The sequence below is a fragment of the Apodemus sylvaticus genome, chromosome 5 (assembly GCF_947179515.1).
Source record: "Apodemus sylvaticus chromosome 5, mApoSyl1.1, whole genome shotgun sequence".
Classification (NCBI taxonomy): Eukaryota; Metazoa; Chordata; class Mammalia; order Rodentia; family Muridae; genus Apodemus; species Apodemus sylvaticus.
The window spans coordinates 140,024,670-140,050,646 of NC_067476.1; the positions used below are offsets into that span (position 1 = coordinate 140,024,670).

General features: G+C 52.8%; 4 protein-coding genes across 6 annotated transcripts; 2 read left to right on the plus strand and 2 right to left on the minus strand.

The window, feature by feature from the left end:
* Window positions 1-402: 402 nt before the first annotated feature.
* Necab3 (N-terminal EF-hand calcium binding protein 3) lies at window positions 403-15,253 on the minus strand. Of its 3 annotated transcripts, XM_052184002.1 has the most exons (14): window positions 14,660-15,253; window positions 13,899-13,990; window positions 13,031-13,055; window positions 11,586-11,694; window positions 10,920-10,945; window positions 10,668-10,765; window positions 3,471-3,607; window positions 3,087-3,205; window positions 2,850-2,929; window positions 2,700-2,753; window positions 2,252-2,364; window positions 2,032-2,109; window positions 1,245-1,336; window positions 403-1,156 (listed from the first exon to the last, which is right to left on the minus strand). In XM_052184002.1, exons 1-14 carry the CDS (start codon window positions 14,943-14,945, stop codon window positions 1,128-1,130), a joined length of 1,338 nt encoding a protein of 445 aa, XP_052039962.1. In that variant the 5' UTR covers window positions 14,946-15,253; the 3' UTR covers window positions 403-1,127. The 3 variants fall into 3 exon arrangements, with proteins under 3 accessions (XP_052039962.1, XP_052039963.1, XP_052039964.1); XM_052184003.1 differs by lacking the exon at window positions 13,899-13,990; XM_052184004.1 differs by lacking the exon at window positions 13,899-13,990 and having other exon boundaries at window positions 2,850-2,966; window positions 3,079-3,205.
* C5H20orf144 (chromosome 5 C20orf144 homolog) lies at window positions 4,974-6,213 on the plus strand. The gene is made up of 3 exons (XM_052184007.1): window positions 4,974-5,324; window positions 5,512-5,610; window positions 5,768-6,213. The coding sequence occupies exons 1-3, from the start codon at window positions 5,199-5,201 to the stop codon at window positions 6,164-6,166; spliced, it is 624 nt and encodes a 207-aa protein (XP_052039967.1). The 5' UTR covers window positions 4,974-5,198; the 3' UTR covers window positions 6,167-6,213.
* On the plus strand, window positions 8,099-9,636 carry Actl10 (actin like 10). Its single transcript, XM_052184006.1, has one exon. It carries the CDS (start codon window positions 8,292-8,294, stop codon window positions 9,294-9,296), a length of 1,005 nt encoding a protein of 334 aa, XP_052039966.1. The 5' UTR covers window positions 8,099-8,291; the 3' UTR covers window positions 9,297-9,636.
* A 321-nt stretch (window positions 15,254-15,574) lies between the features above and the next one.
* E2f1 (E2F transcription factor 1) lies at window positions 15,575-25,977 on the minus strand. The gene is made up of 7 exons (XM_052184005.1): window positions 25,581-25,977; window positions 20,719-20,809; window positions 20,181-20,400; window positions 19,247-19,399; window positions 17,203-17,317; window positions 16,890-17,109; window positions 15,575-16,798 (listed from the first exon to the last, which is right to left on the minus strand). Exons 1-7 carry the CDS (start codon window positions 25,833-25,835, stop codon window positions 16,551-16,553), a joined length of 1,302 nt encoding a protein of 433 aa, XP_052039965.1. The 5' UTR covers window positions 25,836-25,977; the 3' UTR covers window positions 15,575-16,550.

Sequence of the window (25,977 nt, forward strand, 5' to 3'; positions counted from 1 at the left end):
CAGTCTTGTCCTGGAGAAGTCCCCCTGATGGATTGCAGCTGCTAGGACTCTTGGCTATATAATTAGACAGTGGAGAGGACCGGCCAGCCTGGCAGGCTCTGCATGGGATAGGTCCCCTCAAGGAATTCAGCCAAGCAGCCTTTGGAACATGGAGAAGGCTGCATAGGGAGAACTGAGCCTAGGCCATATCATTCCTCTTTTCCAGACAGGGCTCTGGAGGAGGTCTGGGGTAGGTACCGTCTTTAGCCCAGTAAATGGTGATGGAGCTCCTCACAGTATGGAAGCATCAGCGGGGAACCAACTGCAGCTTGAAAGATAGGCTTTCTTCCCGAGAGAGAGAGAGAGAGAGAGAGAGAGAGAGAGAGAGAGAGAGAGAGAGAGAGAGAGAGAGAAACCACCACAGGTGACTACCAACTTTATTGCCTCTGTGTGCCAATTCCCAGACTGGGGTTCAGAGATCTCTGGGGGGGCAGCAGGCAACTCTAGGCCCAAATTATTGCTACTCTGCAAGGTCATCTTGGGGCTTCCCATAGTGCCCTGAGAATAGGTGGGGTGAGAGCATGCAAATGATATGCAAATGACATGCAAATCAACCCAGGATCTTCTAGAGGTCTCTGGTACAACCACTGATGCTAGAAATTTTAGAGCTGACCCCAGGGTATTAGACACCCAGGTCTCTATACAATAGACTAAGTTGGCCTAGCCTCAAGGGTCAAGGTTCCAGGGTTTGTGGGTGGGGGTCCCTGAGCATCAGCCCTGGTTCTGCCACTGTTGAGGAAGAACAAAAACTTAACCCCAAAGCAGCAAGTAGAAAGCAGGACTCCCCTAGGCAGCCAGAGAGGTAAGGGATCTGCCTGGGTCACACAGCAACTTAGAGGAAAGGGGGTCCAGAATCTGAAGTTCCTGAACCAGGCAGAAGCCCAGGTGTTTAGAAGCTACAAACAGTAAAATAAATAAAGCAAGTAAAAGGCCTAGCTCCTGATCCCTGGTCTGAGAGACCCTCTAACAGGTGACCAGGCCTTTAGCCTGGGAACAGGCAGGTTCCTTGATTAAAGTGTAGAGCCGACCAGTGCAGAGTGCTCCAGAGCGGTAGGCAGGGCTGCAGTCACAGCTTAAGCAGAGCCAACTCAGTTATTATTCATAATCCACCAGGAGGCTGTGGATGAGAGGTTGGGGAGTCAGGAGATATGGGGGGACTCCCCTCCTGGGCCCCAGAGCTGTTAGGAGCACAGTGGTACACGCACCTGGGAAGAACACAGTGGTGAGCTTGTCCGGCGCCTGCAGGTGATCGATGAGGGTGCGCTGGAAGGCCTTGCTGCAGGGTGACTGCTGGTGCCTGGCAGGCCATGGAACAGACAGAAGCTGAGTCGTTTGCTCTAAAATCGGTGCTGTAGGTCATTCACACTAGTCCCGCTCTTGCTCAAGGCACCAGCCCTCATCACTGCTTCTAGCCTCAGTCTCCCCCTCCAGAAAACTGGGAACAAGGTACCTCCATCACCAGGCTACTGCCAGGACTAAACGAAGGCACCTAGCACAGGGGGCATGCTGACAGCAGTGTGCACTCGAGGGCCGACTGCATGTCTGTACATTTGGAGGGTTTGTGTTAGGCAGAGTCTTGTTGTAAGATGTAGCTCAGGCTAGCCTTGAATCATTGATCCTCCTGCCTCTGGCTCAAGTGCTAGCATCATAAGCTAGTGCAGCCATGGCCAACTTGTATTATTGTTTTGTTTTGTTATTTTGGTTTTTGTTTGTTTGCTCATTTGTTTTCTTGGGTTTTGGTTTTGCTTTCGTTTTTTGAGACAGAACTTTGCTGAATTTGCTGAGGATTGGCCTTGTAGTCTGAGCCTCTGCCTTCTGGGTTGATATAACAGGCATGCACTCAATACTAATTTGCATTTACTCCTTACACATCATCTGATCTGGGACCCAGATGTGGTAGGTTAGTTATCTGAAGTCACACAGCCAGTGAATAGGAGAGGAGGACTTGAGTCTGGTCCGACACCCTCAGATCTTAGCCCACCCACTACTCACCGTCTCCAGGAGGCTTCGTCCCGCCAGAACTCATACAGGGTGAAAGCAGCATTGTCTAGCATCTTCTGGGCAGATACACTGCAGAGCCAAAGAGGTAGCCAGGCTGGACCACAGCTGTGACTACCCCTTGCCTACCTGCCAAGGGTCTCCTGGGAGCCCTTCCCACCATTCCTCTGTGCTCCCACCCACTCACCCACCCACTGGCCCTCCAGAGACTCACTGCAGACAATGGCTTTGGGCCCCTGTGAAGTTCATGTAGCAGCACAGAGCACGATGAAAATCCTGCAGGGCATCCTCTGCCACCTGTACTTGCCTCTGCGCCACAAGGATGTGCTGGCAAGATAGCAGATAGTCGGGGTAAAGCCAAGCTCAGGGTATAATCCCGTCTTTCTAATGTGGTCCAGATCCGCCCCTTGTGGGATCAAGTCCCCACAGCCAACAAGGCTTCCCAGCATCTGACTCCATCCTCCAAGCCACTGACTGACCCTCTACTAGACCACCTCCCACTATGCTTTCTAGCTTCCTTCCATTACTACCTTAACCCTGACTTTGATAGATATGGACGAGAGAACAGAAAACCTAAGGTAGTCATAGAGCAAGAACCAAAACCTAGCACTTGCCTACCAGATCTGGGAAGACAAATTTTGAGTACTCCTTCCCAAGCTCACCGAGTCAAGACCCTTGGTAAAGTCCTCTTCATGCATGGGTTCCAGCCGGGGTACCTACAAGAGACAAAATATAGATTGAGCCTCTAGTATGCATTGGCTTGGGCAGGTAGGACAAGTCCTCTGAGGGGCGCTGGCCACCCAGCCTCTTACCTTGCACTCAAGTTGGTCTATGAGCTCCTGGAGGCGGTTGACCTGCAGCCGCCACTGCAGCTCAGCCTCTGAACTCCTCCCTGGCAGAGGGACCAGGAGGACATCAGCCAGGGGCCCCTGAAGGGAGGCCGCTCAGGGTGAACTGACAATATTGGCAGAGCAGAGCCCTGAGAGAATAGGAGATGCCACGTCTTTCCTGGCCCTATGCAGCCAGATCCTACCCTGCCACAGGCACACCTGTATCAGAGGATCTAGGAGACCAGGATGGTGACCAACTGATGCTCCTAAGGGCTCTGCGTCCTGCCCTCCGGCTGCCACAGGACCTACTCTGTTCTTTGATCTTTTCTTCATCCAACCTAGAAAGTAGAAGGTTAGCCCAGTGTCCCCAGGCCCATAGGGTCAAGGACTGGGATTCCAGCACAGGACTGGGTTCAGATGGGGCAAGACAGGTCTCCTGGGTCTTCGAAGCCCAGCCCCTAAACCACTGATCCCTTCTCAGCAGCTCATGCCTCCCTCCCAAGAATGTGACCTCCAGAAGACTGGCTGGAACAGGATACTGAGGCGTTTGGACTGTGGGAACAGGCACCCACAAGCCCACAGCCCAGCGGCTCCTTTACATACCGCTGACCACGGGCCTGGGCCTCCAGGGTGTCTGATGCTCCCTCGAGGGAGGTCTGTAGGGCTTGGAGCTGATTCACAGTCTCCCGCAGCAGGAACCGTGTGACAAACTGGTCCACCTTGGAGGCCTGTTCATACTCCTAAGGGCAGGGCAGAGGGTGTTGTCGTAAGAGGGAGCTTATCTTGCTCATGAGAGCAACAGTGAAAGTGGATGGACAGACCATGCAGGCTAGTTACTACCCACTTTCTGTTTCCAGCCCAGGCTTGCCTTGAATGGTGATCTTCTTCATGTGCCTCCCAAATGCTAACATGAATTAAAGGTGGGAACCCCTCTGCCCAGCTTCTAAGGTCCCTTTTCCCAGTCCAGATGGGCTTTGTTTATCCTCGCAGATAGGAGACTGACTCTCAGGGATCATACCTTCCTGGCACACTGGGTTTTCCTGGATCTCAATTCCTCTTCGAAGTAAAAGCTCATGCTTGCTTTTGCAACAGCTAGTGAGGCCTCTGGGCCTCCCCAGACAGGGTGAGGGTTCAGGGCATTAAGGCCAATCTCACACATGGGACAAAACAATGTGTGATATGACCCCTTACTGGCCTACATTTGTTTGTTCTTTCATTATTCCATTCAACGATCCATTTAACACTTATTGCATGCATTTTGTGGGAAGCTATATATACAAGACATCCAGGTCACTGAACAAACACAAACCCTCGTAACTTCCCTGAGTAGAGCTCACACTACCAGCCTCCCCTCAGTTCCTGGAAGGGGAGCAGAGACAGGTATCCTGACCACACATCAGACCTTGTGCCATCCATCATGGAATATTCACACTTCTCAGCTGCTTTCACCTTGTGCCTCAGTTTCTCCCACAATGCTGCACAGAGGTTCCCCTCAATTATTTCCTTCATAGAACTAAGCCTAGTGCTTGCAGTCTGGGTTTTCAACCTGAAAATGTCACCACTATTGTAGAATATGGTGATCTGCCCAGCTACATGCATGGACAGTCAAGGATGTCCTTAGAAGCCCTCACCCCCCCACCACCACCACCAGCGCACACCCAAACCTAAAATGGGAGTCCTGAGGAGCCACAGAGATCTAGGATGCATGGCAACACTGACAGTGGGTTTCATTTTTTATGTATGATCTGCCTTGGCTCAACTAAGATGGTAGGTTCCGGACCAGGCTTGTAACAAACCGATGGAGTAGTGCCTGAGTCATGCTCTGAGTTTGTGGGTTCTGTTTCCATGACATCTTTTTAGTAATTTCCCTTTGGAGAAATCGATTTTCTGCTGTTTGCAACCAAACCTGGTTGGCAGAACCAACTTTGTCATACCAGACTCATCCCAAGACTCTTGTTTAACCATCCTCACAATTTTTAGTAACCATAATTGACTCCACTTTGTACCTGGGGCCTTGAGAAGTTGAATCTTAGCCAAAGTTAAGCACCTAATTAGTGGTAGGCCAGGATAGAAATCAAAGAGATAGAAATCCCCCTCTACTTACCATCAGGCACCTTATAAGAATTGGTTCGTTAAAGCACCAGCCCTGTTTTGCAGCTGGGAAGCTAAGACCAGAAGTCACAGACGGTGAGGAGCAGAGTTTGGGTGTGGTGAGGTCACTTGTGAGCTCACAATACAGTTTCCCTGATGGGGCGGGGTCAAGCTGGGGCCCCTGGCTAGAGGGCAGGGCCGAGGCAGCATGGGCAGTGGCCTCTAGTGACCAGTCCTATCATGGGAAACAGCAGTTCCCACAAGAGGACCAAAGCACCCAATCAGGCCAGCAAGGACAGGCCACCTGACATGGACAAGGCCCGTCACAAGCAGTTCTTCAGCCACCTCAAGCGGAAGAAGCCAAGTGTGAGTATGGAGAGGCTGGGTGATGGAGTCTATGCCTTTAGTGAGGGACAACAGGATCCCTGGAGCCCATATAGGTAGTATAGGGATTCTAGAAGCAATGGCTGGGGACGGGGGAGGGGTGCTCTCTCAACCAGGGATCAAGTATAGTGACCACAGACCTGAAATATCCTTTATTCCCTCTCTCCAGCCCACAGCTTCACAACACGCCACTTTCCCTTTCTTTCAATGGCGAGAAGCTCCTGACCCTGCCCGGGTGGGTGAGAACCCCCGCATCAAGGCTGGGAAAGTATGCAGTGATTCGGCTTAGTGGTTAATGGGTTCCTGTGGGGAGGTGGGGTCACAGGGTGAGGGGCACAGTGGGGCTCGGGAGGTTGGGTCAGTACGGAAGAAGCCTCAGGCCCCGCAAAGGCGTGTTTCTTCCCTTCACATCGGCCCACCCCCAGACCAAGATCGTGCTGCTTTTCCCACTGGACAAGCGGCAGCAGCTGGCCGAGGCAGCGGTGGGCCCATTTGTGCGGCCAACTGAGGACCCGCTCGGCACCCCGACGTGCTTCCCAGCGGTGGCGCCTATGCTACGTGGGGCAGGCGACGGCGTGGACAGGCGCGAAGGTGCGCGCGCGCGGGAGATGAAAAGGATCCTGGTGCTGCTGCTGCAGCTGGACGCGCGGCTGCAGGAGGAGGGGCGTCGAGTGGCAGGCAGGCCGGGGGGCGGGGCCAAGGCCCCGCAGTGCTGGCAGCCGTTGTATGCGCACCTGCTGACCCAACGCGAGGCCTGCGGCGAAGGCGACCCCCGCGAGGAGCAGCCGCGCAAGAGGCGCCGCTGCCCTCGCCCGCGGCCCTGAGTGTCTGGCACGACCCCTAGCGCCAGGACTCTGCTCAATAAAGAGCACATGGCAACCCCGGCGTCTGCCACTTCTATCCCTGCCGTCGGTCCCAGGGTCAAAACAGCCTAAGTATGAGTAAACCGTACTTAGCACAGCCACCACCATGACCTGGAGCTAGGGCTGCCTTTAACTTATTTTTTGTGGCACACAGGTCAGCTCATGCCAAATCCATAGACTCAAGATGGACTTATGCAAACCACTTGGCAACGCTAGGAAGAACTTGTTTCAGGCAAAGGCTTGAGGTCTCCAAGAGTCCCCAACGTTCAAAAATCCCTCTTAGGCAGAGGGTTTCAGGCTAACAAACATCATTCGGGGAAGAACAAGTAGGCTGGTCAGCCATAGTGGAGCCGGAACCTCCAATTCAGCTTCTGCCACACATACTTAGGAAAAGGGGCTTGAAGCCCTAGCCTCTCACCGTACTGCCTGGCAGTTCCCAAGCACTCAGGTCCCCCAAATTTTAGGGTCCCTTAGTCAAAGCACTTTCCTCCAGAGGTACCAGTTCCATCCTCTACCATATATAGCCAAAAGTGACTTCCAAACCACTAATCTGTGTATGGCAAATTAGTTTCCCCTGCTCATAATTCCCAGTCTCTTAGCTACCCCTCCAAAGGCCAAGGCTAAAATTAATGTATGCACACCGGCTCCCGATCCTCTCTGCCTTCAGTGCTTGCCCTCTGCCCCTCCGTACTGACATAATACCAATGGCCTCCAATGTCACTCTAACTCCTGAGAGAGTAACATGATCTGGGCAGAAGCCACTGCAGACCCTAAAGCCACCACTTCTGACTGACAATACCAGCATTCAAGAGGATGGGGTAGGAGTCTCTTGAATTCAGTGCCAGATTGCTTCAGAAAACAAAAATTCTTGTGTCTTTTTCTACACACTGAGAATGCTTCCCCTGGGGCTAGAGATGGCAGAATGTCTCAGCTCACTAACACCATAAGCTATGGAATTAAGGATGCACTTTTGTTATTATCCACACTGGAATTGTGCTGGAAAATGTATGACCCACGCACAGCATGTGTCTCCCTACTTGAGAGATAACTGCTCTGTCAAATGTCATCAGCACAAGCATGCTTGACTCAAGCTGGCTCTGTCATCTCCCCACAGCTGTAATTAGCAACTTTGAGACCTTCCCAGTTACAACCGTATGGTCAGATCCTGTTCCTAAGACGTATTTTGCCCCTGTGATTCAGAAACTATCCAGGATCCTGTATAGTAATAAGATCCTTATTTTAGCTTAAGTACATCTGAATCTTCTATTTGCAACCAAAATGGTCTATCCAGGAGGCAGGGCTCATTTCTACCTTTAAGAGTTAAAAACACCTCGAAAGAGATTTGGACTTGCTTAGGGTTGCAATGTGAACTTCAGAACTGAAGTGGTCAGGTCAGACCCTGCGCGACTGTCACACAAGGAAAGTACCTGTAGATGTGTAGTTTCTCTTTAGAACCGAGTGTAAAGTGCTGCACATCTAGCCAGAGCACATAAATACTCCAAACAGTTGGGAGCACAAATTAAGCACTGTATTGGCCAGACAGGCCCTTAACATGGGCTCCCAAATGGCTGCTGCCATCAGCCCACGCAAGGGGTGGGGGTGGGGTGCCTGCAAGACTGAGGTCATAATGAGCCCAATCTAAGTTCCTTCAACGATTCCTTCCCACCTCTACAGCCCGGTAACTCTAGCCAAGCTAGGTGACGTGCCAAGAGAGCTGCCTAGGAAGGCTAGGACCCTGGGATCCTAAGGAGGAATCAAGTCTTGATTAACTAACAGTGACACTTTGAGGTAGTGCCACAAAAAGGAACTGCTACTCTTAAGAGGCGGAGCCTCATAGCCAGAGGCGGAGCCTCACAGCCAGAGGCGGAGCTGAGAACTGGGAGGGCCGGTTATCCGCCCAGAAGGCCCATAGGGCTTCGGGGCACACTGAGCCCTGAAGGTGGCGTCGGTGCAGCGGACTCGCCGTGCCCGCAGGCTGCCTTCATTGGACCACGTTGCTGTGGTAGTGGACCAAGGCTCGGGCTTCACCAAGGCAGGCTTCGCTGGGGAAATCAAGCCGCGCATTGTGCTGAAGAGCTCGAGTCTGATGCCCAGTTGGGACCGACCTGTGCTGCCAGGAGCACCGGGCTGCGAGCTGGCAGGAGGCGTGGCCCGTGCGCACCCTATCAAACATGGAGTAGTGGTGGATTGGGACGCACTGGAGGGACTGTGGGAGCGCCTAATGGTGGGAGGCCTGCAGGTCCACCCCGAGCAGTGGCCTGTGCTGGTGAGCGACTCGCCGTCAGCACCACCCGAGGGCCGAGAGAAGGTGGCTGAGCTACTGTTCGAGGCCCTGACTGTGCCTGCGTGCCACATGGCCAGCACAGCGCTGCTGGCACTCTGCTCCATCGGAGCTTTCAGTGGGGTAGCTGTGGAGGCGGGCGCGGGCGTGTGCCACGCCACACCCGTCTACGCGGGTCACTCATGGCACAAGGCCACCTTCCGTCTGAATGTGGCAGGCAGCACCTTGTCGCGCTACTTTCGAGATCTACTGGTGGCAGCGTGCCCAGATCTTCAGCTGCAGGCCCTGCCCCGCAAAACCGTTACACAGCTCAAGAAGCGCTGCTGCTATGTGTCGCTAGATTTCCAGGGTGATATCTGTGACCCTGCCCGCCACCAGAGGGCCTGTTTTTGCCTGGGCAATGGCTGCTACGTGCGCCTCGGCAGCGAGCGATTCCGCTGCCCCGAACCCATCTTCCAGCCAAGTCTCCTAGGCCACCCTGAGCCAGGACTGCCCACGTTGGCCTTCCAGGCACTGCAGAAGATACCCACAACACTGCGGACACGGTTGGCCAAAACGGTGGTGCTAGCTGGTGGTTCCACCCTTTTCCCTGGCTTTGTGGAGCGCATGAACCTGGAGCTAGAGGCACAGTGCCGGAGGCATGGGTACCCGGCCCTGAAGCCCTGTTTGGTGGCTCATCCTGGACGGGGCACAGCTGTGTGGACTGGAGGTTCCATGATGGCCTCCTTGAACTCCTTTCAGTGCCGCTGGATGACTCGGGCCATGTACCAGGAATACGGCCCTTTCCTGGTGCGAGAAGTGTTCGACTGAGTTTTATGTTGACCGAGAATGGATGGTGCCACCAGGGGGTGCTTCAGGAACAGAGGTTGCATCTCTGTCCTAGCATGGAGAACCAGATAAAGATTCAAGTGTTCACAGCTGGCAGGGTTATCATATGGGAATGGGCCGCTCTTTTCCCTTTCTGAGCTAACCCTGACCTTCATTTTGCTTTCAGTTTGAATACCCAAACCAGTTTAGAGAATGCCAGTTCAGCAGGGCCAAACTTAAAGAACAATACTTGAAAAAAACTCTTACATGAGGGAACTAGAAGTCCTGCCCCTAGCCGTGTGCTCAAATGACCCCTGAAGGTCTCATTTTTCCTTTTTCTGTAGAAAATGGGGTCAGAGGGCAGAGTGTAGTGCAGTACCTAGCAGGTGTAAGGCCCTGGGTTCTAGCCTCAGTACCAGAAACAGTACGGTCAGTAACCCCAGGCCTGTCACCCCTAAGAGGGGATCTTTTGCTGTGTTTTGAAACAGGATCTTGGCATCTTGCCCAGGCTGGTTTCAGTCTCAAGCTCTCCTGCCTCTTCCAAGTGCTAAGGTTAAAAGTGTAAGCTACTTCCAGGTAGTGGTAGCATGGAAATTAATCCCAGCACTCGGGAGGCAAAGGTTCTGTGTTTGAGGCCAGCCTGGTCTGCAGGGCAAGTTCCAGAACATCCAGAAATACACAGAGGAAAAACAGTATAAGCTACCACACCTGTTCTTGGCAAAGATGGTTCTTAACACATAAAAGGAGGGTTGCTTTTGTTTTTGTTTTGTTTTTGGTCACTTTCAGGGTCTGTCAACATTGGTCTACACAGGTTATAGCACAGGCCAACAAACTAGGCATATATACACCTACCGCCTCACATGTCCTGAGGTTAGGCCAGGCCACATAGGCTCCATGTACCTGTGGACGTCTGAAGTCATCTATGTCCCAGCCTGTGCCTACTGGGTACTGATTTGACAGCCTCCAGCAATTACAGTTAACTGATTAGCAATTAACTGGTTTGACAGGCCAACAAAAACCTACTATATTGCTGGCATTGTTTGGGGCACAGGGAACAGAGCAAAGAACAAAACATAAGATGTCTGCGTCCTCCTCCTCCAACAGGGTCTCACTCTAGGCAGACTGGCCTGACACTGACAGCAAATCTTCCTGCCTTGCCTCCTGAATGCTGAGATTACAGGCGTGAACCACCTAACCCACTCAGTTGTTCATCACCACCCCTGGCTAAGAGAAAACGGCACAGTCATTAAGTGGGAGTGCCAGAACCTGAGCCAGCCTCCCAGCCCACATCCCAGAGCCCCGGCAGGACAAACCTTCACCACTTCACTGCGCCATGTCACTCCAGGCTCCCTGACAGCCCTTCCCTGCACTTACCAGCTTTGTAGCATCCATGGCAGTGAGCACTGCTCTGTTCAGAGACTCCAGCGCAGCTAGCACAGGCCGGTAGACACCCAGGTGTGTGGAGAAGTAGTCTGTAGGCGGAAGAGGCCCAGGGCTCCAGCCTAAACCATCTCCCCAGCCTGGGACTCTTCAGCTGCCCACCCCTAGAGGCCAGTCCCATAAAGCATCCCTCACCACACCCACCCACCCAGGGGCTGGGACACAAGAGCCAGCAGGCCTACTCACCACACAGTTTCTCTGTTTCTAAATTGCTGTGAAGGAAAGAGAAAACATCTTTCAGACTCTTAGCACCTGGGCCTGGGGAACCAGACCAGATGCCAGTGTCCTCACCAGTTCTACTCAGCCTCCACATGGCATGTCTGCTGGGGGAGGGGTCACAGGCCCTTCAGGGGGCCAGTCCAAGTCCTTGAAGCCTTGAATGCTGACCTAGTCTAGGATTTACACTAAGATGAAGGGAAGGGAAAGGAGAGGGTGAGGGCAGTGTACGTGTTCATGGCGTGTCCCCAAGTAAAGAAGCGGGAAAGGAGCATACACTTGAACCACATGTGGACATGTAGACATGTGGGAGGCAGGAGAGTAGACGCCTGCATCTGCAGCCACGGCAGAGGCAGGCAGAACCCAGCTGTCCTCAAACATCCCCTGCTTGGGAATAGCAGGGCTGAGCATGGTTGGTGACTCAGGTCTGGTTATTCTGGGGTCCCAGCTGGAATCAGTGTAGCAACAAGACTGGAGCTGGACAAGGTGTGGGTGGGTTGACAAAGCTGGCACTGGGCCCTGTCGTCTTTCCCCACCCCCTGTCCTCCAGTGAGAACCCGGCCGCAGGGGACACGGTGGGTCAGGATGAGCTGGCCTAGCCCTGCCACAGCAAGCCAGCCCTTCTGTTGTACTCACTCAGGGAGATGTTCATCGATGCCGCTGAACAGTTCCCGCAGCTCCGCAGAGCTGAGAACCCCATCAGCAAAGTAATTCTGGAATTCTTCAAAGGAGAGCTTACCATCGTCTGGGGAGAGACAGGGCGTGCGTGCATGGTGTTGCGATCCTTGAGTCCGTCCTAGCTGCATCCTATCCCTCCTATCCAAGCTCCCCAGAGGCCAGCAACATTCACAATCCCTCAGCCAGGTAGCCTAGCATTCTGACCTCAGTGGGGGCCCTGACTGTTTTGAACAAAAGGACAAGAGTTCCCCAAAAAGTATATGCTGAAAACAGGGCCCACCTTGTACAGGATACATTTGGTAGGGACTTAATGTCTACCAAATGGAAATGAAAGAAAAGCCCGGGACCCAGCAGAGCATAGCTTAGGACTGAAGGGCACAGTCCCTGGCCCCATAAACTAGCCTTGTCCCAGAGCAGACCACCTCCATGTTCTGGCCCAGAACCTTCCCAGGAAGTCCCAGAGAAGCTTGTGAAGCCTGCCCACCAGCCAGACTCTACAAAGCCGCAGACTGGCCGGGCCCAGCATGAGCTCCCCTCAGAGGGGCATGGAAGCAGAGGTGGAAAACAGAAGGGCAAGATGACTAAAGGCAAAGGGATTTGCTGTCTACATGATAAGCAAGAATGGGAGGGTCTGAGCCTCTGCAGCAGAAGGTATTAAGAGCAGGTATCTTTTGGGGGAAAATGTGGGTTTCATTTTTTTTCCCAAGACAGGGTTTCTCTTTGTCGCTCTGGCTGTCTGGAACTTGCTCTATAGACCAGGCTGTCCTCTAACTCAGAGATCTACCTGCCTCTGTCTCCTTAACTGCTGGGATTAAAGGTATGTGCCACTATCCCCCAGCATGAGAGTCTGTATGTTAAATCAATGATCCCCACCAATTTGAAGAGACCCATGAAAGGGCAAGGACTAGGAACAAAGAGGCTGAAACAAGAGTCTGCAGGTCCAGGGAGAGGAAGCGTGAAGGCCAAATGAGTGACGAGTCCCCACCCGTCATACAGGCGCCCAGGGTGATGGACCACACAAGTCCGGAGTCCAGGCCCACAGCTGACTCGCTCCTCTGAACTTCTACTCCTTTGCCCATGAAATGGAATGAAGAATTCCCACCTAGAAAGGTGGTGTAAGGCCATCACGAGATCTTGTACACCCACCACTGAGCCAGAGTGCTGTCAATACAAGCCCCCACCTCCAGCCTCAGATCAAACCGCACTTCCCACATACCCATTCTGTACAAACTCCAGGAAGTGTTCCTTGCTTGATCTCCCATTCTGGGCTCTCAAGACTTCAAGCTGCATCTCCAAGTCCCTAGCTCTACAGCCTTGCCCCCCCCCCCATACCTCCAAGTCCCTGACTCTTACACACACACACACACACACACTGTGGGACCCAAAGGGAAGAAACTACTCACCATTCTTGTCTGCTCTTCGGAAAACCTAGGGGACAGAGGGAAACAAGTGAGCACTGTGAGGGGAGCCAGGGAGGTAGGACTCCCCCCACTCTAGCTTGCCAGCCAGCCCCCTACACTGCCTTCCCCCTGCTCAGGGCAGTCCTGCAGGAGTCTCCAGCAAGGCAGCACAGGAAGATGGCACAGCAAGCCCTAATGCCGACTCCCTCCTGCTGCAGGGCTGGCTGCCCGGCGGGTGGGTGCTCCTGGCCAACTCTCCATCCCTTCCCCTCCCACAGCTGGAGTCCAGCCCCAGCTCGCTCTGATGTAGCAGCCTTTGGCAAGTTCCCAGCTTGAGGAAGCTTGGACAGATGGGCCAAAATTCACCCTGAGAAGCCTTGGAAGCCATATCAGATCTGAAACCCCCCACTCCGCCCCGACTTTTCTGGATGTTCTCCCAAGTCCACACTATTCCCCATCTACCCTCACTGAGCAGGCTCTTTCCCTTGTGCCTGCTTAAGAAGGCTGGCAGGCTCCTCTGGTTTTCCAGTAGTATGTGACGGAGCAGCTTAGAGTTTAACCCTTTCAGGGCTGGGACCCCTTACAAGGCCAACTCATCATGAAGACTGTGGGCATCTGTGTACACATTTGTGTAAGGAGCAAGGAGCGTGGCAAGGGTCAGCAGATTTTATTTATAGAGGCAATGATGGAGCAGACAAGCTCAAACAGAACCCATACAGCCCAGGGTCCTGAATTCTAAACTCTTCCACCCAACTCCCTCAGGGTCACTGGACTAAGCTTAACCAATCTAACCCTTGGGCTGACTCAGAGAAGGGCTGCTACTAGGCTGGGACCACACAGCAGGTCAACGTGGCCTGGCTGGGGTACTTACAGTGGGAATGGGGCAGGAGAGCGAAGCTTGGAGTGAAGACACTCCATTCACATCTCTGTGTGCCTCCTGACCTGGAACATGCCTCCTCGGGCCTGAAGGACCATGGTCAAGGTGCTGAGTCACTAGGGCATTGGGGAGGGGGCACCACAGCCTATCACACTGGCAGGGACGGCTAGAGCAGGGGCAGGAGAGAGCTAGGACCTGCTGAGCACACAGTAAAAGAGGGAAGAGGGGTGCTCAGAGCTAGGGCTCCGGCACTTATAGCGCTTTGCCTCCAGCTAGGTAGCACAGGAAGATCGCACAGCAATCTGAAACAGGCTAGGATGTGCTACAGCTACAAAAGGGGGCTCCAGGTCACCTGCTGCCCATGAGAGGAGTCCCTTACCAACTGTAAGACTCTGCCAGCCTTGATCAGGCCCGAGGCTTCTGGGGGCAGGACAGAGCTCCTTCTAGGTCTGGGCCCCCCTGTCCTATCAGCCCAGCAGGGGCTGCCAAGGAGCAAGCTGCTGCGACTGAGTGTTGACAGCCCCTAGCCCCACTGAGCATATTTGGGGTGAGGGGCAGTACTGCTGAGAAACAAGGAGAGACATGGAGCGGCACAGACAGCACAAGGAACACAAAGGCAGGAAGATCAGAACAGCAGGGTCACTGATAGTCCAGGAGAGGGACCGAAGCAGGACCAACAGATGTGGAGGGAGAGACAGGGACACGAAGGACTGAGACCTAGGGAGCCCGATGCCCGCCCACCGTGCCCCACTCACGTCCTGGAAAAGCGCGTGTCCCGCGGCAGGCGCAGAGTGTCGCGGCGGCTGGGGCGCAGGTGGCCCGAGCAGGCACACAGTGAGCAGCCCGGCGCACGCCATGGCTCAGAGGCTTGCGAGGCTGCGGGTTGCGGTTACCAGGCCGCCCAGGCTGGCTGAGGGCGGGGCGCGCGCCCATTGGCTCAAGCACGGCCCCGCCCCCACCTAGCCTCGGTTTCCCCGCCTGGAAGAGCCTTCCAAAATGAGTTGGGTAAGGAGTCACCCCAGAAGTCACTGGCAACATCATCTTCCAGTTCCACAGGAACGGGCACTCCACCCAGTCGGGTGTGGGCAGGCAAAGCTCTAAGGGCAGGAGCCCTAATAAATCAGACCCACAAGCCTTTTACATCTGGCCATCTGTGCCCGTTCCTGACAAAAGAGGATAACAATAGGCGCCCCACCCCCACCCCCAGATTGTAAAGGAGAAGTGAACACAGAGTTTAAGATTATAGATGGTCACTTCAGAGGACTTCCACCTATGGCTTAACACAAGCCATGAAAACACTTCCTTCTCCCAGATCTCTGCCCCAGCACCTCTTTCAGGAAACTCCCTGGTCGTCTCACTTACAAAGCCCTGGAGGGAACACAAGCTGCAATATAGGCACACACACACAAGAAAGCATATGACACAGATACAGTTCACTGTGTGTTGCATCTTTACTAATGCTCAGAAATGACCGGAAGGGGCACAGCAAGCTGACTCTGACACTCCCTTTTCTGTACTTAGGTAACAGGCATAACTTCCTACCCATCATTGGGGCGGTTTTCCTCTTCTCAAGGGGTTACAAACTGAAAGGAAATTAAGTCAGATAGGAACAGGAATAAACATTCCCTCCAACGCTAGCCTCACACTGGCGGAGAGTCCCAAACCAGCCCTAACACCATCAAAATATTTATTAAAATCAAAGCAGGAGGGAACAGAACTGTCAGGAAACAAATCAAAGTGCAGACTGGCAGGTGGGGAGGACAGTGGAAGAGCACTCCAACCACAGGAGGGACCCATACCCACCTCTCCTGGCCACCTTCAGCCAAGGACCTCATGCACCCGCCCCATCTCAGACCCTCATGGATGCAGGCGGCCGGGGGGCTGGTACAACCTTCTAAAAAGGGACTGTTTCTCCAGCCCATCCACGGCTGTCAGTCTGTCTCCCTCTCCCAATAAATAAACTGCTTGGGCCTCAGTAACTTTTGGCCAGGGGACCCTGCCCTTGCTTCAGGGAACAGGGACTTGGGGTATCAGCTCCATATCCCCCTACCCTTTGCTTATCCCCAGGTTTGCCAGAGGCCTCGATAAATAAATAAACGCTCCATTAAAGCTTCGATCGGAAAACTTTTAAGCAGTGCTCTTGCTGCCCTGCAAACCAGCCAGCCAAGCTGCACCACCCAGCCTGGCTGACACACAGGATTCTGGAAGCAGGCAGCCACCCTGGGCCTCACAGGGCCCCTGCAGCAAGGACACTAAAAGTGCAGTTAGAGCCCCACCCCCACCCCAATGCGCACACATGGACTCATGCACACATGCGGACACACCAGGATGTATCTGCAGCACACATACAGATGTGTTCACCTTCATTCCCCGGCAGACACACACACACACACACACACACACACACCCCAGGTACACAGTGCGCAGTATGGGGTGCATGCACACATACTGTACAACACCTTCTCCTTTGGGTCTGCTCAATGTGGCAGCAACCTAACCCCAGAGCTAGAAGCTACTGGACGGAGAAGAGGGTATGAATCGTGCTATTCCATTGAGGCAGGAAGGATGGCCCAGGGCAGGAGGCTCCAAAGCTGCAGACAAGGTGGGCATCTCCAGACGCCGAGTCCCTAGGCTTCTAGGCTTCTGTCAGAAATCCAGAGGGGTCAGGTCCCCAAAGTCACAGTCAAAGAGATCTCTAATGCCCTCACCCTCCTCGAGACCAAAGTGATAGTCAAGGGCCTCATGGGGTGGGGAAATGCTGATGAATTCCCCAGGGAGGAGCCCAGAGAAGTCTTCTTTAACATGCTCCAGGAGTGAGTCAGCAGCCACCAGCGGTGACAATCGGTCTTCTTCCATGGGGGCCCTCAGGTTGCCCATTCGTGGCAATACTGCTTCTGGAAAAAGGAGGCATTACAGGTTAGGGACGGCCCAGCAGAAGGGGCTGCCACAGCGTCTGCCAGACAGAACAAAGCCTGGCCTACCTACCTTGCTCCAGACCTAACAGGGACTGGCTGGGATCCAAGGTTGGGGATGTAGAAGGAGGAGACGGTAGAAGCCCTGCAGGGCCAGAGTCAGCAGTCCTGTCCTCCCCAGAGGATGTCTCCGGGCATGAGGTCCTCCCAGGGCTAATCCCCTCTGCACTCTCCTCAGGGCACAGGAAAACATCGATGGGGCCTTGTTTGCTCTTAAGGGAGATCTGAAATGTCTGGGTGGAGGAAGCAGGCAGGATAGGTGAGGCTTAGGTGACCACCAGCCCAGCCCACTCTGTCTTGGTAAGACTTAGGGTCTTTAGTCTCACCTCTGAAGAATCCACAGCTTGTAGTTGGGTCTCAGGAGGGGCCTTGATCACTATGACCATCTGTTCTGCGGGATCTGCGATGCTACGAAGGTCCTGGCAGGTCACATAGGCCAGGGTTGGGGGAGTCAAGGACCACTTGATCTTTGAGGTGCCGCTGACTCAGCCTATACGTCCCTAGTCACTCCTGTTTTGACACCCTATTCCCACAGCCTGGCACATAGTAGGTACTCAGAATCTCATTCCCAAATGTCAGCTTCCTCAACAGTGAGACAGACTATCTACCCATCCAATTCCAAACTCACAGCAGCCTGTAATAATTCCACATCAAATGCTCAACAGGTCTCCAGACTGGGAAATGGAAATTAATTTTGACAATCTTACTGTTAATTAATGATATTCACTAAAAGACACATTTTCTAATGAAGTTTCTTTTTGTGAATTAAAAAGTCTTAACTTTAGCCGGACAATGCTGGTGCACACCTTTAATCCCAGCACTTGGGAGGCAGAGGCAGCGGATTTCTGAGTGCGAGGCCAGCCTGGTCTACAAAGTGAGTCCCAGGACAGCCAGGGCTACACAAGAGAAACCCTGTCTCAAAAAATACCAAAAACCAAAAAGTCTTAACTTTGAAGCTACAATCAGGAACTAAATTCATGACCAAGGAAAGGTTTGTCATTACTGGTACAAGGTCTTCTCTTTGGTAACAGGGTCTCAGTGTGTAATCCAGTGGCCTATGATTATTTTACTTTGGGAGTCTCACTATATAACATCAATTGGCCTTTAATGTTACAATTTCTGCTCATATCTGGCCCTGGAATTATATACCATCATACTGGGCTTTTCTTCTTTGTTTGGTTGAGACAGGTTTTCCTTGTATAGTTCTTGCTAGCCTAGAAGTATGTAGATCAGACCAGCCTTGAGTTCAGAGAGCCACATGCCTCTGCTTCCCAAGAGTTTGGATTTTAAAGGCTTGTACCCCCAGTACTCAGCCTGGTCTTTTCTATATATGAGCGTTTCCCCACATGTATGTGCACCACACAAGTACTTAGTGCTTTTGGAGGTCAGAAGAGGGCATCAGATGCACTAGAAGTAAAACTACAGATAGCTGTGAGCCACCATGTAGATGCAAGGAATTGAACTTTGGGTCCTCTGTAAGTGTGATAAATGCTTTTAATTGCTGAGCCATCTCTCTAGTCATTGGCTTCTTCTAACATACTTACATACATATATATATATATATATATATTTTTTTTTTTAAGATTTATTTATTTTATTATATGTAAGTATACTGTAGCTGTCTTCAGACAATCCAGAAGAGGGAGTCAGATCTCATTATGGATGGTTGTGAGCCACCATGTGGTTGCTGGGAATTGAACTCAGGACCTTTGGAAGAGCAGTCAGAGCTCTTAACCACTGAGCCATCTCACCAGTCCCCCTAAAATATATTACTTATATTAAAACTTAATCTTGTGTGACTGTATATACACACACATGCCACAGGGGGTGTGTATGTGTGTGACTAGCATGTGCCGGTCAGAGGACAGCTTACAGGCATTAGTCTCCTCCTTCCACTGGGGACTCAAACTCAGATGGTCATGATGGTCAAAAGCACTTCTACTTATCAAATCATTTGTCTATCCTTTTTCTTTTCTTTTTTCCTTTTTCCTGTTTTTGAGACAGCATTTGTATGTAGCCCTGGAACTGGCTCTGTAAACCAGCTGTCCTCAAATTCAGAGATCTGCCTGCCTCTACCTCCCAAGTGCTGGGATTAAAGGTGTATGCCACCACCACCTGGCTATTTTTTTTTTTAATATGTACAATTTTGGAAATGGATATTACTGTCCTCTCTTTTACAGATGAAACTGAGGCCCATAAAATCTAAGTAACTTGTTTGGTGTCACATGGTAAGTAAATGCAGAGTCAGGTCTTGTTTCCAAAACCAGAATCTTTTATAACCTGAGCCCTAGGTAACCTCTAGTCACAGTAGTGTGGTGCCACCACCGGCCAAGCCTGCCCTTCAATGCACCCTGGCCAATCCAAGGATATCGCTGGCTATCTGAGTCCTCAGAAAGCAGCTGCAGCTGTGTGGTACAGATGTGCATCAGGTGATCCAGCTGCTGCTCACTCTCCTGCAGTTGCTGCAGGTCCTGGGTCAGGCCTTCTAGCCGCTTACCGATCCCCACCATGGTGTGGCTGCCTCTGTGGGAAGCCAGTGAAGAATTAGCAGCCCTTGAGCCCCCCCCCACACACACACACACAACTTACCCATCAGCCCTAACCCTCAAGACGATCTGTTGCCATCACTATTCTGTGAGAAGTTAGCAAGTTCTTTTTCCTGTGGCTCTGCTCCCCAGCTAGGCTTTAAGTAAGACTGGCACGGGCTCAGTAACATTCCTGATCAGTCAACAAACACCCAGCAAGGAGCCAGGTAAGGAGACAACACATGCCACGGAAGGACACAGCTGAGCTAGATGTATATACAAACGTTTCTGAGACACACTATCAAGTCAAAGAAAACACAATGCAGGATGAAGAATCATCTCAAAAAACCAAGGCAGATATGCCAGAAGGCAGCAGGATGCTGGATGCTGGGGGAGGCAGAAGGTACAGGGAGAAGTAGAAACAAAACCATAAATGTGTGAGGCCGATCTTAGTGACGGCAGACGGCAATGAAGGTAACACAGCAGTCTAAGGACGGGCAACAAGGGGAGGGGGAACAGGAAACCTTCAGCAAGGCACTAGTGTGTGTGTGTGTGTGTGTGTGTGTGTGTGTGTGTGTGTGTGTGTGTGTGTGTGCGAAAGCTTGTACAGCTATAGGAAACTGGATCTGCAAGACCTGTAAGCTCCTCCCCTTCTACCACCCCAAGGAAAGTAACTCTCTCGGACCCTGGTTTCCCAGCTACTGGGAATGCAGGAAGCCACTGCAAGCAATTTGGCTTGGTCTGGCTGTTACCTGCCCACCTGCCTGATGAGTACTTACAGCCACTGGATATGATTCTTGGACTTCTTGGCAATGAGCTGGATGCCCTCCAGGACATTGGTGATGTCATAGATGCGCCGTTTCTGTACCTTCAGCACCTCAGCTGCCCAGTTCAGGTCAACAACCCCATCAGCCGAGTGGCTCAGCAGCTCCAAGAAGCGTTTGGTGGTCAGATTTAGTGAGGTCTCATAGCGTGACTTCTCCCCTGGAGATTTCACACCTGGGGGGCAGGGGTTAGGCTAGGCAGGGTTCCTCAGACACTCAGCCTGCCCCCAACAGGCCTGTCTCCCTAGCAATGCAGAGTGGCAAGATGTGGCGGGAGGCAAATGGCTCCTTCCGGCTAGGTCAAGCAGAAAGGCTCTGTGGCTGTTGTCTGCCAACCAAAGCATTCCTCTTGTAGCTGGGCAACTCCCCGCCTCCAAAACCTGAGGAAGTCCTGTTAGGTGGTCATTCCAGCCCCTGCTAGGGACCCAAAGTATACAACTGTGTCCACACCCCTCCCCCAGTATGGGCCTGAGAAACTGGAGTCAATGGGTACCTTTCCCTGGGTGGCGGCCTCTGCCCCGGAATGGCCCGCTGCTACCAGCCAGGTACTGATGGTCAGTTTCCAGATCCAGCCTCCGTTTCACCTGTAGCAGAAACACAGGACGATACCCAATAACCAGGACTGAAACCACAGAAGACTTAACTAAGGGCTTGGTACCCAACTCCAGTCTTAGGTCTCTGTTAGGATGCTGAGGTGTGCGAGCAGAGACAGATCCTGAGGGACACAGCATGAGGTTATCATCCTACCACACAAATCAGTCAAGAACAGGGCCAGGTTCAAAATTTAGGTCCAACATTACCTCCCAAGGGCTGCTGGTGGTTTTTAAATACATCAGCAAAGAACAAATCATCACTGCAATGCTAGAGGTTAAAATAAAGGCCTTGTGAACACTACCACACAATCTACCAATTAGTCTCCTTAGCTCCTACAAATACAAGGTCTAGTTAGCCTAGGGTGGCCTCAAACTTACTATGTAGCCAAGGACGACCTGGAATTTCTTATCTTCCTGCCTCTACCTCTCAAGTACTGGGTTTACAGGCACACGCCACCAGGACTAAATGCAAGCTGGGAGTGATGGTGTCAGTTCTGAGGTGGCAGGGGGTGGGAGAAAGCTTTGTGCATACTCTCAAGCAGACCGGAAGATGAGCCCCTGACAGAGCTGAGCACTCCTCCAGGTAGGAGGGGCACAGCGAGCTTGGAAGCAAGCCCTGCAACTGTAGGCCCATGTGCAGTTACAGCCAGGGAGCTTTCCGGGGCAGCCAGGATTCCATCTCAGGCTAGAAGCTAAATCCCCCTCTAGTCCCGACCCATAGAGGCTACACAAGTGCTTTAAGCCACCAAGGGAGGGTACAGGTAACTCACGCCTCCAGTTTTTAACTTGTTTATGTATCTATAACCATGGCAGCAACTAGAGCTCACCACTTGCTGTGCTCAATGTACTCTGCTCTTTGGACCGGCAACACCACAACAGCTCCACTTCACAACCTATGGACAAGACCACAGAGACGTGGCAGAGCCACAGTTCCTACCCAGGACTGTCTGAGATAGACCCAGAGCTAATTTTCATGCCCTCTAACATGAACATTCTAATTTCAGTGATGGGAAGGACCCTGGAGTGCCAGGGATAGCTCAAAACACACTAACTGGACCAGACTTGAAGTCCTTTCACCAGCCTCGGGTCTTTCTCAACCTGGCCCACCACCTGTCACATTCTTTTGCCAAGAATTCTACCCACAGCCATTATCACCCTCCCACTGGACAGCACAGCTGTCCCCACACTGGCCTCTCTAGATCACTGCTTCAGTAATGCCTTTCAGTGCACTCACTCCTCATATGAACTATGGAGAGGAGCTTCGCCCAGTCTCTGCTCTAAGGCTGCCCTATGCCCCCTCTTCACACCTGGAGCTGCCTCCTGCAGGACCCTTAACAATTGTGATCGCTTTAGAGAGCAGTTACCTCTCTCTATACTGCCTCGAACCTGGCCTTTTCCTCCATCCATTACAAACTACTTGCAGATGTGTCTGTTCTCCCTGCCTACCACCTCTACCTAGAAAGTGTCATTGGACACTGGACCAAGAAACCTCTGCATCCCTGTCTGCCACAAACCTCAGTGTCAGTAACCATGTGCTGAGCAGATGTCCCCACCCTCACGCTGAGGAAGAGGACAGCATGAGAGCATAAGCCAATCACAAGCAGGCAGACACTGCCTCGGCCGACTGTGCCAGAGCAGGGCGGTAACTAAATCCCAGACATTTCCTCAGCAAACTCTTGTCTGACTGCAGGACCTATGGCAGTCTCCACCTTGGAAGACCTGTAGCCAGGGAGAAATCCAAGTAAATGCACCCCAATGGGCTGACACAGCCTGTCCAGGGACACCCTTGCCTAGCCCCAAAGGCATGCTCTAAAGTAAGGGCTCAAACTGATGCTTGCTTCTGTCCCTCGTCTTTAGACAACTCTAGCACTGAGATCCTAAAAACCACAGGTGAAGATATTGATAGCTGAGTGACTCAAACACCCATCCACAGGAAGGGCACAAAAGCTTTATGTAGCCCCTGAACAGCGTGTAGTCTCAGTAAAAGACCGAGGCAGGCCCAGGCCAGTACAGAATGCTCTCACAGACACACAAGGAAACCACTGTGACAGGCTAATACATATATGGTTCCTTCCTGGACTACACTCTCAGGAGCTGTTCCCCAGTTCAGCTTCTAACAGAGTGTTTCAGAAACAGGAGCGCTCCTGTGGGAGAGCCAGGACGGACTGTCACCTCCTCTGGGCTATGTGAATGATGTACTGTTTGAACACGGATCAGGCTTGGGAAAATCCTGAACTCCGGATCTTTATACCTCTAGTTCTTAAGTACTGGAGTTTTAAAGGTGCCATCACACATGGCTCACAGCACCTTTTAGAACTATTATAAACAAAAGCTCTGACTGTCAGAGTTCTTAGTCAGTATACATTCAATTCTGGGTTCAATTCCCAGCAGCATTAAGTGCTCAACCAGCCAGGGATTTATATAATAAGTGTCACTCCTAAAACAAGGGCCCTGTAGAAGAGCTGGCTTTCTACTCTAAGCCCGTCTTTCACGGACTTAATGTATGGTACCACATACGTTCTACAGTAAACAAGTACTACATCATAACCGAAAACCTCAGATTTTTGCTGTTACTGTTTTGAAACAAGGTCTTTATAGTGCAGGCTGGCTTTGAACTCAAGACTCCTCATTCTTGCTTGCTTGGATTAGAAGATATATCAGTTAACCAAAATAGGTTGTTGATATTTCATTTTTATTTTATTTAACTAATTTACTTTCTAAATTATTTTCTTTTTAAAAAGAAATTTGTGTCTGTATGAATGTATGTAAACATGGGTACTCAAGGACAAGAGAAGACAATATTAAACCCCTCGAAACTGGAGTTAGTCACCTGTGACCTCAGTGTTGGGACTGTGATCCGAACCCAAGCTGTCATAACCGAGCAGCAGGTGCTTTCAATGGCTGAACCACCTCTCCAGCCCAGCTTATGTTAAGTAAGGTTTCACTACGTAGCCAAGGCTGGCCTTGAACGTGTTTGTCGGTCCTCTCATCTCTGCTTCTCCCTAGCCAAGCCCCCCCCCCCCAGGATGGGGACACACACACACACAGAGCCATGACAAGGTAGAGGTAGGGCAAGGAGGAATGTCTGAATTGCACAGTGCACAGGAAACGCCCAGCAAGTGCTCACTGGGTGGAAGCCAAACCTGGCGCTTATTTCAAGGACTGTCACCCCCCCAAAAAAATTCCAGCGCAAAGTCAGTAGAGGCCAAAATCCAGATTTGCATTCCTGGCCTTTGGCTCCGGGATGGTGTCAACCTCTTCTAAGGAAAATGTTTGCTGGTCCTTAAGTACCATGGGGGGAGGGGATCCTTAACTTCCTCTGCACCTAGCACATAATGGGGACTCACTAACTCAAAGACTTTAGTGAATGCAACGTTTGGTTAAATGTAGAATACCTGCCCAGGGCCCGAGCTCCTACCTACAGGTGCAGGCCCCTGGAGTGCATGGGAGGGAGGCAGTGGACCCACCAAACACTGGCCGGCCTCCTCACTGGGAGGAAAGGCCTCTAACAACCAGGAAGACCGCACCCTAGCCGAATGACTAAGAAGTAACATCATTTGTGGGCTTCAGGCTCCTCAACTCTGAGGATGAAAAAGTAAGGCTGCCCACCGGGTTAAGTGGGTAAAGTGCTTAGCACTGAGCAGGGCACACAAAAACATCCTCAAAACAATGGTGGTTGCTATTGTTCTTATTATTAGCATCTTGGTGATTCCGGAAGGAAGGCAGCACTGGGCACTGCGCCAAGGGGGCTATGGGCCCTCTCTAAGATGCCTCAGGGACCAGCTGCCACCCACACCCCCAACAGGAGTTGAACAGCCTTGCCCCTCCCACTTGCTCCGAGCCCCCTGCTGAGAACCCCTCCCGTCCGCTCCACCCCTACAATAAAGTTGGTGGCCCACTCGCTGGGCTGGCCCCTGCTTAAATCCAACCTCCACTCTCCCGGTACTCGGCTACCTTCACTCGGCCTCCAGCCTAAAGTGGTCCTGAGCTACTTGCTGCTTACGAATAGGAAAAAAGACTTTATCCAGGGATCTCCCTCCCACGCCTTCTCGCTCCAGGAACTGGAGGCCCCGTCTCAGGGGCCCAGCCCACCCAGTCTTCCAGAGGCTCAGGGGTCTGTCCGCCTGATTAATAAAGTTCCATGGCAACCAGGGGCTGGAAGGGTGGCAGATGGAAGGACAGGCAAAGGAAGGGTTGCAGCAGCTGGCTCAGCACCCCGCCCCTGCAGAGAAGGCCTCCCAATCATCAGACCTATCCCCAGAGGCCTGGAAGGCCAGGCCTGCACCTGGCAGAGCCACTAAGGAAGGTCTCCCGAAGATAGTCTCCAACAGTCACCCTCTTTCACCTCCAACAAGCAACTGTGTGCACCAGCCATAGGTTGTGCAGCAAGCCAGCAGACATCAGTTCAAATACCAGCCCCGCCATCTGCAGCTGCGTGGAGCACTTCCCTGTCTCTGGGCCTCAGTTCCTCCCTCTGGCAGATGGGCACGTGACAACACCCAACTCACAACAGAGTTGAGAATTTCGTGCCAAAGCCTGGTCGTGCACTAAGCAAGCACCAGCTGAATACACGTGAGACATTATCATTAATGAATCCGACGCTCTGGTGAGGACGCTGAGGCCCAGAGCAAAGCTCAGCAAACAGACAGGCAGGGCAGTCAGTCAACGCGCGCCCCGGGGCGGAGCCCCGAGGCCCAGCCCAGGCTCCGCGCCGCCCAGCGCTGCAGTCCGCCCCTCCCCCGCCCGCGCCTAGGGTCCGTACCGGCGGGCGGCCGAGAGCCGGGCGCGGTGCACTAGGCGCGGGTCGGGGCGCCTGCGGCGTGGCGAAGAGCAGCACGTCAGGATCGCGAGGGCCAGTGGGCGGCGCGGCGGGGCCGGCGGGGAGCTGAGGGGCGCCGACATCGGGCGCGGTAGAGATGATGACGATCTGCGAGGAGTCGAGCAGCCGCAGCGCGCCCGCCCCGAGCAGGGCCTCCAGCGCCGGCGCGTGCTGGCCGCCCGCGGGGGCTACGGCCATGGCGCTCAAGGCCCGCGTGGCCCGGGAGGCAGGCGGCGGCGGCGGCGCGAGCCCATGACGGCAGGCCGCGGCGAGGGCTCGATCCCGCTCCGCCCCGGCCGCCGCTGCCTGCAAAGTCCGGGCCACTTTTACGCGCCAAATC

Excerpts from the sequence above, each read along its gene's own strand:
- C5H20orf144 (XM_052184007.1), top strand. The coding sequence starts at position 5,199 with ATGGGAAACAGCAGTTCCCACAAGAGGACCAAAGCACCCAATCAGGCC. Across the intron at positions 5,325-5,511 it reads TCAAGCGGAAGAAGCCAAGT|CCCACAGCTTCACAACACGC; the intron begins GTGAGTATGGAG and ends CCCTCTCTCCAG. Across the intron at positions 5,611-5,767 it reads CCCGCATCAAGGCTGGGAAA|ACCAAGATCGTGCTGCTTTT; the intron begins GTATGCAGTGAT and ends GCCCACCCCCAG.
- Actl10 (XM_052184006.1), top strand. The coding sequence starts at position 8,292 with ATGCCCAGTTGGGACCGACCTGTGCTGCCAGGAGCACCGGGCTGCGAG.
- Necab3 (XM_052184002.1), bottom strand. The coding sequence starts at position 14,945 with ATGATGTTGCCAGTGACTTCTGGGGTGACTCCTTACCCAACTCATTTT. Across the intron at positions 2,110-2,251 it reads GCCCAAAGCCATTGTCTGCA|TGTATCTGCCCAGAAGATGC; the intron begins GTGAGTCTCTGG and ends TTGGCTCTGCAG. Across the intron at positions 1,157-1,244 it reads CACCACTGTGTTCTTCCCAG|CCTCCTGGTGGATTATGAAT; the intron begins GTGCGTGTACCA and ends TCTCATCCACAG.
- E2f1 (XM_052184005.1), bottom strand. The coding sequence starts at position 25,835 with ATGGCCGTAGCCCCCGCGGGCGGCCAGCACGCGCCGGCGCTGGAGGCC. Across the intron at positions 20,401-20,718 it reads AGGCCGCCACCCAGGGAAAG|GTGTGAAATCTCCAGGGGAG; the intron begins GTACCCATTGAC and ends CCTGCCCCCCAG. Across the intron at positions 16,799-16,889 it reads CCTGTTAGGTCTGGAGCAAG|AAGCAGTATTGCCACGAATG; the intron begins GTAGGTAGGCCA and ends TCCTTTTTCCAG.